The 13,304-nt window shown below is 34.5% G+C and overlaps 1 protein-coding gene across 1 annotated transcript; it reads left to right on the forward strand.

Moving 5' to 3' along the window:
- Positions 1 to 8,170: 8,170 nt before the first annotated feature.
- Positions 8,171 to 9,282, forward strand: LOC110902111. Its single transcript, XM_022148845.1, has 5 exons — positions 8,171 to 8,307; positions 8,412 to 8,594; positions 8,680 to 8,836; positions 8,922 to 9,017; positions 9,172 to 9,282. The coding sequence occupies exons 1-5, from the start codon at positions 8,171 to 8,173 to the stop codon at positions 9,280 to 9,282; spliced, it is 684 nt and encodes a 227-aa protein (XP_022004537.1).
- The last annotated feature ends 4,022 nt before the right edge of the window (positions 9,283 to 13,304 follow it).

The following is a 13,304-nucleotide window of genomic DNA, read 5'->3' on the forward strand; positions in this document are numbered from 1 at the left end:
AAAGCCTTTGCCAGCCATATGTGTACATTGTGATAGCCAATCAGCGATTGGTAGAGCTCAAAGCTTGATGTACAATGGCAGATCAAGGCATATGCGACGTAGACATAACACGGCACGACAACTACTCTCAACGGGTGTTATCACAATTGATTATGTGAGATCAAAGGATAATATTGCAGACCCGTTTACAAAAGGCTTAAGCAGAGAGTTAGTAGAAACGTCGTCAAGAGGAATGGGACTAAAGCCCCTGGTAAATGGGAATTTGAGGGAAACCTAACTTAGTTGACTGGAGATCCCAAGATCTAAGTTCAATAGGACAACTTAATCATATTACCAAAACGAAGTCACTTTGGGGGAGTACCCCAAACAAAACTAAAAAAGAGTTAAATATACTTCCTAGTCCATTCCAATCAGTGACATTGAAGTGAGGCTAAGCGTATTAAGGTTAACGGTTTCAGGAAATCAAATAACCATGATGCTTTTAATGATTCAGCGGATCACCTATGTTAGAGAGAAGTGGGGTCGCTTCAAATGGATTTGTGGGGTGCCAAATCCTAGAGCTCTCGCAGAACCAGGCTAGTGTTCCAGGACCATAATAGGACACGACAATGAGGAGTTGGCCAAACCAGGGAGAGTATTGTGTGAAGTGTATTTTCGTTTACACAAATGGGGGTATGTTCAAGGACATCGCGTCTACACACCGCTAGTAAGCTAAGTGCGCTTCACAAAAGAAGGTTCAAAGGTGACAACCTACCTATCTTGCAATACTCAACTGTCGAAGTTTATCATTGAAAAGTGTAAGGAAAAAATCCATTTCCATACATGTGGCGGATTGTTGGAAATTTGATGAAAATAGCATTTTTCATGTGGGGGATTGTTGGAAAAATAGGTGAAAATAGCATTTTTCACAAATATAGGAAAATGAATTTTTCCTATTTTGGACTAGAAATAAATATAATAAATTGAGCGGGTTTTATATATTTATTTGTGGGTTTGTGTTCTATGTTAGAATAGCTTCGCAACGAACTAAACTACATCCAAAACGGAGCTAAGATGAATGAGATATCGATGCTCAAAGTTGGGTGTTTGGAACATTCAATGCTGAAACTAAAGGGAAAGTAGCACCTTGTCCCACATCGGAGGAGAGATGGAACTTAAATGGGTATTTAAGGTGGAACTCTCCATCCTTATTGTTTCATGGAAGCACACACTAGTGTCCTCGCGAAGGGTGCGGAGCACCCTAACTCGCACTCGCACACGCTCGCGCGCGCGGCGTGGGCGATGAGGCGCTTTGATGGCGCACTTCGCACGCTCGCATTGCCACGAGCCGCTTGAGAGCCGCCTTTGTATTTTTGACCGCGTGCGCGTGGTGGAGCATAAGGGTTGCAAGGACCAAGTGGTAGGTGATGCGGCGCATGACATGGCAGTCATGCGCATGCGCGCACGAGTACACATGGCACAGTGGCGCGCGGTTGCGCAGAGTGAGCCAATACGGCGCGACTGTGTGGCGCGCTCGTATGGGTTTACAGGTGACGTGGCACACGCGCGCATGGACTTGAGCCGGTGTGGCGCATGCGCGCATTGCAGTGAGCCAAGAGGACGCACCGCGCATGGGCGTGCAGACCTGGGCGCGCGCGCACCAGGGTGACTTGCGCGCGCAGAAGCTTCCAGCATTGAATGACAGTGCAGTTTCAGTCCAGCTTCGTAACTGACGAGTTAATAGGCTTTGACTGAGAATTAAATGACGTATTAAATTGCATTGAAGACGTTTAATGCAATTTAAACCTCTCATTTAATTCGTTTTTTGCTGTTTCAAACCAGGAGCTGTATAAATACAACTCCATACCTTGTTGTAGAGGACACCAAGAAAACCCAGCAATATAACAGCACTTGCAATTCTCTCCACACATCCTTTTAATCTTCTTCTTACATTCATCAAGGTTACCTTTAGGTTGTAGGCGAACTCCGGCAGTACTACTGCTCCGGCTGTTGTACCCTGGGAAACAAAACGAGTACTCTTGGGAGACTTGGAATTTGTTTTAAGGGAAGCGTGTGTACACGTGACTCAGCCCTTCTGTTTCTACCCCCTTCTTGTATTGTCTTTTATTTCAGTTGTAATTGTAATAGTTGTTAGCTTTCTAATTTCTGTATTGTAATTAGTTAATAAAATTTGTTTATTTTATTTTATTACGCGAACGATTCCTACATTATGTACTGTTTCACTATGCACTAATGTTTTAGTTCAAAACATGTCTTATTTTTTCAGTATATTTTTTATTGTTAAAATGCCTATCACTCGTTAAAATTGCAACGACAGAATTATCTGTTAAGGCACAAGTCATTTTCTTAATCTGTTGTACAGGTTTGTTCATTCGGAACACAGTTCCTTTTCATTAACGGCGGAGGGTAACTTTGTTAAAACTGGCTAGTCTTTCAACAAGAAACTAGAAGCCGATGGCACAAACCATATCATGTTACACCATACAACCCAATCTACAGATGGAAGTTTCGCCCTACTTTTTACCTATATAACGAGTTTGCTTTTGTTTCCTTAAGTATCTTATGGATAGATGATGTTTTGCTATTGAATACTTTGTCATTCCGAGCTGCCATATATGACAAAAGGATTATGTGTAACACCTTCTTGTGCCCCTTGGGGAACTGCATTTTATTATGTTCTTGGACTTAGGGTATAAACTTAACGAGTCAAATATGGTTGATGATTCGATAAAATACTTGTACAAAATATCATATTGGATGTGCACGTGTCAGCAATGCAGAATAACAACTCATTCATCATCTCTATTGACCTTAAAAATATCAATTTATATAGTATTAAATTATCAATTTGCAACTTGAATGTGTACAATCACAAAAACTTAGGCTAAGATAAAACAGAGCATCCTCAGTTGCCACAACAATTATATGACATCACCATCGCCAATACACACAATATATTTTTTGATTTCAACACTATGTACATAAAAAGATTCATAGCAACATGCATGTATGCATGTTTTACATAGCTCGACATAGGTGGTTTGATTGATCAAACAAACGTACAATACCATAAAGCAAGGCACAACAACAATATTCACAAAAAGAACTCAAGCATAAAGTACAACACCAACATGCATAACCAAGTTACAAATTAATACTATATATAAATCAGAAGTTGCAAAACCAACTGCAACACAGCCTGCTATGATTCACATAAGTGAATCCTCGGCTCATAATAACCATTTTAATACAACCACCAAACGTTTTCCAAGCAATCAATGTATGTCTTCACAACATTCAACAACCAAAAGACTGCTCATATCTCCATTATAGCTGCACTATGTGTTACCATGCCCAACAACGAAACAACATCATAGAAGACACAAACATTCGTTGCCAAATCTATCGGATAATATTACAGTCACCTTCATCAATCATGCATATCTCTCGGACAACCCATATTAATCTTCATCGAGAAAGCAAACTGTAAAAAACAGGTAATATACAAAGTTTCAAACACTAAAAACAACAATATAAATCTAAGTGCATACATCCAGATTACCTATCTCAGATGAAAAACATTCATCTTCATCGAGAAACACCAAAGTTCTGTGGATCTAGGAATACAAAGCCCCAGACTTTCAACAACCACCATCAGCCAAAACCCCAAAAGTTTCAAATACCAGAACCAATAGCATTAAGGTAAATGCTTACAGGCAGATTACCTCTCTCTAACAACACAATTATCTTCATCGAGTAACAGTGTAAACAAAGACCCAAACTTCCAAACACCATCATCGTCGAACAACCAAACCATCTTTAAAAAGCCAAAAATATTCTTACCAAAGTAAAACATCACATGCTTATTACCTCTGATGAGATCTCATCATCACTGAATCCAAAATGTTGTAAACGCTGACAATCCCCCCCCCCCAAAAAAAAACATTCTATATTGGTGTAGAACGAAGGGTGTTAATATTTACATACCTTTCCCCTCTGTCAAATTCGATAAGAAACATCATCGGCCAGTCAGCCTAGCCATAACAACAACAATAAACAAAACTGTTGTCAAAACATTTAAGATTAATCGGCGTTTCCTTAGAAATTCAACAACAAAGGCTAACACATACCTTAAAACCCTAAGGGGAGGAGGGGTGGTCATTAGTGATAGAATTCTATCACTCCTAATATCCAATTAACTCATGCAATGTCATCACCCAATATTCTATCACTAGTGATAGAATTGTAGTGGGGGTGGTCACTAGTGATAGAATTCCATCACTCACAAATTTTTTTAATTTTTTATTTTAAATTAACAATAAAACACTAAAATTATAAATTAATAATAAAACACTAAAATTATAAATTTCAATTTAAATTAAAACATGCTACTACAATTTAACATACTAGAAATATTTTAGGCTACAATTTAAAAAAAATAAACCTACTCCTCGTCCGACCCATGAAACTCCAAACCTAGAGAACCTACTAGTTCGATTAAATCGTATCTCAACCGAAAGTGAGTTTCTTCATTCCGCAATTCTTGTTGGATATTTTGTGGAACTTGAACTTGTGTAGGAGGATCCGGCACCCAATCCGAGGATATTGCACGTCCGTCTTCTTTGATCATCATATTGTGCAATATGATACATGCATACACTATGCTATGTATTGTTTTCTTGTTCATCGCACGAACCGGTCGGTGTAGTATACCCCATCTACCCTTTAAAACACCAAATGCCCTCTCAACATCTTTTCTTGCCGATTCTTGCAACTTTTTGAACACGATTTATTTAGGCTCGACAGGAAATGTGGAAGCTTTCACAAAAACAGACCATGACGGGTAGATACCATCCACAAGAAAAAAGCCTCATTTGTAATGTCGACCGTTAACATAGAAAGGAGTGGAAGGTGCGATACCATCCGTTACGGTTTGAAACAACGTCGACGTGTGCAACATATTGATGTCGTTGTTTGAACCTGGAACACCGAAATACGAATGCCAAATCCATAAATCATTCGTCGACACCGCTTCTAGTATGATGGTTGGTCTTTTGATGTCTCCCCTAACATACGCCCCTCGCAACTCTCTTTGTAATATTCAGAAATTTTGTAACAATAATTAGTTAAACCGCGAAGTTAGTATATTTATGGTAAACTAATTAGAATTTTGATGTTATATTTTTTTTTTCTAAGTAACAGAAATATAGACACAAAGTTAATGAGGTTATATAAGTTAGTTAATATATTAATCTATTTATTATTATGTATAACTATTTTCTTAAATTAAAGGAGTATGTATTAAAGTCTTGTGATTATCAAAGATATTTGATTTTCAACTTGAATTGCTTGCTCCACATTTTTCGTTCAACCCTTTTGACCACTGATTAAGTTCTAGATTTTATTTAGAGTTAATTGCCAAAATCACCCCTGAGGTTTGGGCACATTTGCCATTTTCGTCCAAAATGACACTTTTGTACCATTTTGCCCCCCACGTTTGTAACTTTTTGCCATTTTCATCCAAACCACTAACTTAGTTTATTTTTTCTGTTAAGTAAAAAGATATTTGGATGAAAATGACAAATATAAACCACAGGGACGGAAATGGCAAATATGCTCAAACTCTTTTTACTTTCTTTTATTTAGTTAATTTTGTCACATATATAATAAAAAAGAATATACATGCAATTTTTATACGAACAAAAATAATAGTTTTGTCACATATTTTTTTTTTATAAATTTTCATCCATCCACTAAGTTAATTTTTTTCTATTAAGACGAAAGATGTTTTAAATTTTATAAATTAATTTTTTGTATCAAGGTTATTATATGTTGTCTTTTGTTCAATAGAACTTTGTTTTCTTTCTCTAAGTAACATGAATATTTCGATTCTGTTTTTGAGAGTTTAACAAGAAAATAGCTCGTCGTGAAAAGTGTTTATCACAAAATATTAGATGGCATTATACTTACTATTTGGTGGGTAATTTTAAGATTTGGCAACGGTACGTTGTTTGATGGGGGCACTCGCTTTTGTTTTTCGTTAGGAGCGAATTTAAAAGAGTAGAAGATGAATTAAAAACTTGATACATATGATAATATTTGTTTATTTGACATTTTTCTATAAGGTCACAAGCATTTTAGTTTTATAAAAATTAGAGGTTTAAGTAGATTTAATTTTATAAATTGATCTATATAAACAATTGGAAATTAATTTCTGTATTAATTTATAAAATTTAAAACATCCTTCGCCTTAATAGAAAAAAAATTAACTTAGTTAGTGGTTGGATGAAAATTTATAAAAAAAATATGTGAGAAAACTATTATTTTTTTTTCATATAAAAATTGCATGTATATTTTTTTTTACTATATATGTGACAAAATTAACTAAATAAAAGAAATTAAAAAGAGTTTGAGCACATTTGCCATCACTAGTACAAATTATGATTTTTCTGAACTCACAAAATATTAATTTAACCGGTTAGAGAGATAAACTGCCCAAAAATCATCAGAATAAACTTACACTCATCAGAATAAACTTACACGCAGTTTTTTTGAGCTATATAGCAAAAAAAAAATGATTTTTTGAGCTGGTTTAAACTATAGCTCAAAAAAATATGTTTTTTTTTTGTGCTAGCATAACAACCTAGCTGAAATAAAAAATGATTTTTTTTAGTTCGGCTAAATGATAGCTCAAAAAAATATGTTTTTTTTGTGCGAGCATAACTACCTGGCTCAAATAAAGGGTTTTATCATATTTCATAATAAAAAAACTCTACGATTACTATTAATAATTATTAGATTTTCTTCCCATCTCTTTAATTATTTTTTTCTCCCTGCAAACCCTAGCCTAGCCCCTGTTTCTTCAATTCAAGTCATTCTTCATTCTATTCAAAGATTACTTTAGTAACAGGTATATATCATATGTATTTTTCTATATACATATATTAATTGTTTGATCAATATGTATTAATTAATTATTTGTTGTTATTTGATTGTAGATAATTGAATTATTCTAGCTTTTATTCTTCATTATATCAAATCAAGAGGTTAAAGGTATGAACTTTTGTTTCTTATTATCTTTGTTATTGATGTATTTTATTTTTTTATGCATAATAATATGTATGTATACATGTATATATGATATTTATACATATGCCGTCGATGTAGATGTATATAATATGCATGCGCTTGTGTGTCACACACACACACACACATATATATATATATATATAAATGAATATACATGCATTGATAATAACCTTTTAGAGCTTACCCGTCTAAAATTTATCTAATAGAGATAAATTTTAGATTGTCCCCGTTTGGGACTGCTTTTTTAAATATTCTATCTCACTAGGATGTGTATATATTTTAGCGTGTTAACTATTAAGAAAAATTCGGCAGCGTTTTCCCCACTCCTTCGGGTTTGTGGTTCATCCACATACTTGGGGAGTTAAGGGGAAATGCTGTCGTTTTTTTTCTTAAATAGTTAACACGTTAAAATATATACATTTGAGATAGAATATTTAAAAAGTGGGTTAGGATCCACCACCCTAGAGTACTATATTAACAACATGTACATGTTTAATCGCATATTACTTATTAGATTATTTTAATTTTCAGATGGAAGACAGAGAATATTGGATGTACCATAGTCTGCCTACTTCTGAAATATATTTTATATTAATTTTATTTTATATTGCAACAATTGCGTTTGTTGTAGTTTGAGCAACCTGATGAACTAAATCAAACTTAACATTATCATATTGATCCGACTACTATAAAAAATTTTGATGACGAGGTAATCAACAACTCAAATTCTCATTATATATATATATATATATATATATATATATATATAAACAATGCACAAATAATTAGTTTTTCAATTAATGTAGTTTGTTTCTGGCGCATTTTTTCCCGATCAACATGATGTACACATGTCCGAACGACTCGATGCGATGGTAATCAACAACTCGAACATGTTATATTTGTGTGTGTATGTGTGTATATATACTCTTAAAAGTGTTTGTTTAATTATGTAGTTTGATGAAGAAGAGGCCTCTCCAAAGTTGTCAAAGGCTGAACAAAAAATACACAATGCTTTGTTGAAGAGCGGCCTGGAAATATTAAGTTATGAGTTGCACGATTAAAGGATCTCTTTAATGGAAAGATGAGCATTGAGATTAATGTGCTTAAGGAGATGTACCCCAAGACTTTGTTTGATATCGAAGTTGAATCCAACGAATATGAGGGGATGTTACAGTTTTTGGCGAATGGGTTGCTTGAGGCTAGCTTTTTTACATTGGTGTCAAATGTAAGTTTTTTCTTATTATTTTTATTTCGTACAATAAATTTATTTTTTAACACAGCTGAATTTTTAACCTTGTAATTTTTTTCTTGTTTGATATCAGATATTTGCATAACGCGGTATTTTATAAAATAGCTCCAGAAGACCCTAAAGTTGCCTACTTCAATATCCACAAAATAATTGGAAAAGAGTGTGAGGAAAATTTTGCAAGTGTAAAAGAACACTTGTTAAGTGTCTACAAACTTAAAAAGGGCACAAAATATTTTCTTGCACCCTTTTTTTATAGGTAATATATATGTTATTGTTTTTTAGTGTATTCAAGTTAATTTTCTTTGTTTTATTACACTACTTTATACCTTTCTTTTTTCTAGCGCCCATTGGGTTTTGTTTATCGTTTCTCCCAAGGAACGAAGTGTTTGGATTTTGGATACGATTTCGGTTAAGGCCAACAAGGATAAAGATGATTATCCTCTTTCGAGAGCAATAGAATCTTCTTTTGGAAGTGGACTTACATGGACCATGGTTCAAGTATGTTATCAGTATTATTAACTCTTATGTTATACAATTATGTGATTATTTTAGTAATTGATTTTTTCTTCTAAATTTAATGCAGTGTAAGCAACAAGACGGGTCTTGGGAGTGTGGGTTCATGGTGATTTGGTTTATGGTCCAGTTTGTTTTAAAGAAGCGATTTCGTTTTCCAAACAATGTAAGTATTACTTTTAGAATTTACCTATCTTGACTTTAGTATGTTGGGGTTATCGATCCGAGTTTAAGGTTGTATAATACTTATTTTGAAAAATGATAAAGGACCTTTTTTGGTGTTTCGAGTTAACTAATATATGATATTTGATTCTTTTTAGATTTGGACCGAGACAACAAGCGTAACACAAGAGGAAATCGACATGTTGGTTGAAAACATCATGACGCGGTTTTTTAAGAGTACGAGTGTAGGTTGGTTGAATACACCATGATGGGTTAGGTTAGTATAGTTATTTGAACTACATTGGAAGATGGGTTAGGTTATTGTAGTTATTTGAACAACTTTGGAAGTTATTATGTTTAGAACAACTTTTGTAAACTTTGGAAGTCATTATGTAATCAAGAGGTTCTATGATGTTTGATGAGTTTTGATTGTTTTAGTTCTGGGTGTGTATCCATTATCTACTATTTTGAGCCAAGCAGCCATTATTTTGAGCTCTCCTTACCCATTATTTTGAGCTAACATACCATTATTTTGAGCTAACATATTGCATTATTTTGAGCTCTCCTATTATTTTAATTATTTTAATTGATAACATAATTATTTTTTCTAGGCGGTTAAACCACCGCTCAAAAACACAAAATCACAAATTATTGGCTTGTTTTTTGGCGGAATTTGTATTATTTTGACCGGGTTTTTAACCGCTGAAATTAATTAAACATTTTTTCCTGCGACATTTGTTTAGGCGGTCAAAAAACCCCTTATAATCTTCATTTTCACCGCCTAAACAAATCATTTTTATAGTAGTGCATTTTCATCCATGTGGTTTATAGTTGCTATTTTCATCCAAATATCATTCAACTTAACATAAAAAATAAACTAAGTTAGTTGTAACAGAAAAAATAAACTAAGTTAGTTGTTTGGATGAAAATGGCAAAAAGTTACAAACGTGGGGGGCAAAATGCTGGTAAGATCTGACCCTCTTGATTGTCATTCGATATACGTTTTGGACGGATTTGTTCCCGGAGACTAATTATCATTTTAGCAAAATTGTTTTGGAAACTTTGCATTACATGGGTGGTTTTAGTTCTGTTCACTCCTTGTTCGGCTGAAACCACACATATTAGTTCTAGGAATTGAATAAGCATATATCACACTTACATGAGTATATGGTTGGTTGTAATTAATTCAATAAAAATAAAGACATCATGGAGCTAAAAGTTGTTTACTGTAATTTACATATGTAAATATATTTGCATATATTAGATGGGTGGTTTAGGTTGTAGTAGAAAAAGGAGTTTATAAATTAACCTCATAATATCTTTTACTTGTTATATAATAATATATATGTGACTAGAAGTAAGTTATAGAAAAGTTGATTTATGAATGGGTGTTGGTCTTTAATGGCACATGTTTTTATGGGGTTATAAGCTTAACTTTACGCAGTTAACTACTACAAGTTTAGTAGATTATATAAATGATTGTATGAGTCTTTTGGTTTCCAAATTATTTTAAAAATAGTTTATCAAGTTTGAAACATGTGTAAGTCGAATACTAATAAAAAAAATAAGTTATCTTTTCCTTAATGATACTAACAAGCAATATGATACGTTAAAGAAAATCTTAGTCGTGGGAATTATTAATCCGTCAAGGGACATGGTAATACGAGCTGGGTGAATTAATTTAAAATGATTAAATGTAGGTTCTCTCATACGTTAAAGACTACTTGATTTATTCTTTTGCTTGGCTAATATAAGGTACGAATTCTGTTTTCTTTTCATCGTAGTATACTTTTATTTTTCGTTACTCGTTGATAAGGATTCCTGTCCTTATCAGCATAATATTTTATTTATATTCGTTACTTTGTAGTACGGGTGTTTTCGTTAGATGGTTCGGTTCGTATTGTTATATGATTGGTATTTGTTGTAGCATGCAATAGACCTTAGATTTTGTGCTCATTATTGCATGTTCCCTTTAGACTTATGGCAAGATACTTTTATTTCTGATACGCTTTGTACTCTGTCACCCGAGCAATTATAAGTTACGTGTCATTGGGGCGTCAACGACATGGCACTCATCGTGACGGTGCGTAACTAAAGTTCACGGCTTCTTTAGTTTGTGCTTGTGTAGCACTGGCCCCTAGAGGCGAATAGATCGATCTTAGCTCTGCCTCCTGACTCCTGACTCCTGTTGAGATGGAATAATGTTTGTACGCCTACACGCACCATCTCGGAGCATGGACTATAGCCACGCATGCCTCTGTTTAGGCTCGTGGGTGCTTCTATATTACGTGACTGGTTTTACTGCTATATGTTATCACGTATGTCTTCTCTCTGTTATGATATGATTATATGCATCTGATTATGTTCACTATCTGTTACCTGTTCAGTATAAGTTTTGGGATTCAAGTTATAAAAGTATTTGTTAGAGTGCCATCTTTTTGGGATTTGTTAGTGTCGGTAGTAATCCGTTTTGCTTCCGTATGCGTGCCTTACTATTACTGTTGATTTCTCCGTTACTGAGCAACTTTTTGGCTCAGCCGTAGTTTCTTTCTTGTGTTTGTCTTATTTGTTTGACAGGTAATTTGGGAAACGCGGGGAATAAGTGAAGAGTGTCGTGAAGATAAAGATTTATTTTTATTTCTGTAATGTAATGAATGTAATTAGGATCTTTTGTTTTCAACGTTATGGATTGGTTTTAGCTTTGATATCTGTATGAGTGACACGTCAGCCTGTTCAGGTTGGGGTGTTACACTCTTGGACAATTTTTTTCACTCGATATGTGTACAATCGATGCTACCGAGCATCCCGGGAAAATGCCATCTAGCCTCATGTGCGGCGTAAATACGTGAGATGTCGTGGCTCGTCGGTTTGCGTAAAAACTCTTTACCATACAACTTAATGACCGCGTTGCAAAAAAATTGCAAACATTTACGTGAAGTTCTGGCCGACATAGCTAGGTATTCATCATATTGATCGGGAGGGTTACCTGTCGCTAGTTGGCGAATGGCGGACGTGCATTTTTGTATCAGCGTGAAACTTGGTTTGCCCCTCGCATCGTAACGTTCTTGAAACCATTCCTCGCTTGCTTCGATGTCTCCAACAATCTTTAAAAATAATTCTTTTGGTAAACGAAACCGATCTCTAAACGTTTCGGCATTGTAGAGCGGATTTTCCACAAAATAATCGTTCATTAACACTTCGCTGGCACGTATACGATCACGGTCTACCATCTTCTTCTTTGGGCGGGACAACTCGGCATCAAGTTCGTTATACACCGACACAAAATATTTTAGCGTCTCATTGTCGGAAGACGACTCGGTATCGCTATCGCTAGACATCGGAAACGTCAAATCCGTAGGGAACTCCATTTGAGAAAGATGTTGATTGTGTGAAATGAGTTTAAAATGGTTTAAAGATGTAGATTGGTGTGTGTAAAATGGTTTAAAATGGAGATATAAATAGATAAAGGGTTTACAGTTTTTTTTTTTTTTTTTTTTTTTTTTTTTTTTTTGAAATTTACCGTTATAAAACGGTCATAAACCAAGCCAACGGTCGAATTTTTCAAACTTTCAACGCATGATATAATCCACTCGTTGAAAACTTCACGAGTGATAAAACAAGTGGCGGCGGTGTGCGTGGTAAAATAACGCGTGACGGGGGATCCATCACGGACCACCCCGCATGCCCTAATGGATTAACAATAGTGTTTATCAAACATAAAGAGAAACAAGAAAACACAGCTCAACGTAACAATGGTTGGCTGGAGAAGAGGTCCGTCGGGAATCGAGGATTGACAGGTGGAGGGGCAGGCGATGAAAGGACCAAATAACGGTGGTGGCTTTTATAGGAGAAACAAACGTACAACACCATAAAGCAAGACACAACACTAATAAACACAAAAAAGAAATGAAGCATAAAGTACAACACAACCATATTGCAAATTAATACTACATATATATATATATATATATATATAGGGGAGGGTTATCTTGAGAACGCTAAATATTGCGAGAACCGTGAGAACGAATGAAAAAAGCAATCAAAACCAATTTTTTTAATACAAACCTCATTGTAATTAAGATACATCATCAAAACAAGAATTTGTAACATCAAACAATTCATTTCTCCTTTCAAAATCACTCTTTTTAGATTTTTTACACATGTGTAAATATAACAGATTTACACGTGTAAATGGCAAACTTACACATGTGTAAATTTTCTTTATTTACGAATTCACGTAAATTTAAACGTGTAAATTGAATTTCTAACATTGTATTCGAATAATAATGAT

Source organism: Helianthus annuus, chromosome 13, assembly GCF_002127325.2.
Source record: "Helianthus annuus cultivar XRQ/B chromosome 13, HanXRQr2.0-SUNRISE, whole genome shotgun sequence".
Taxonomy (NCBI): domain Eukaryota; kingdom Viridiplantae; phylum Streptophyta; class Magnoliopsida; order Asterales; family Asteraceae; genus Helianthus; species Helianthus annuus.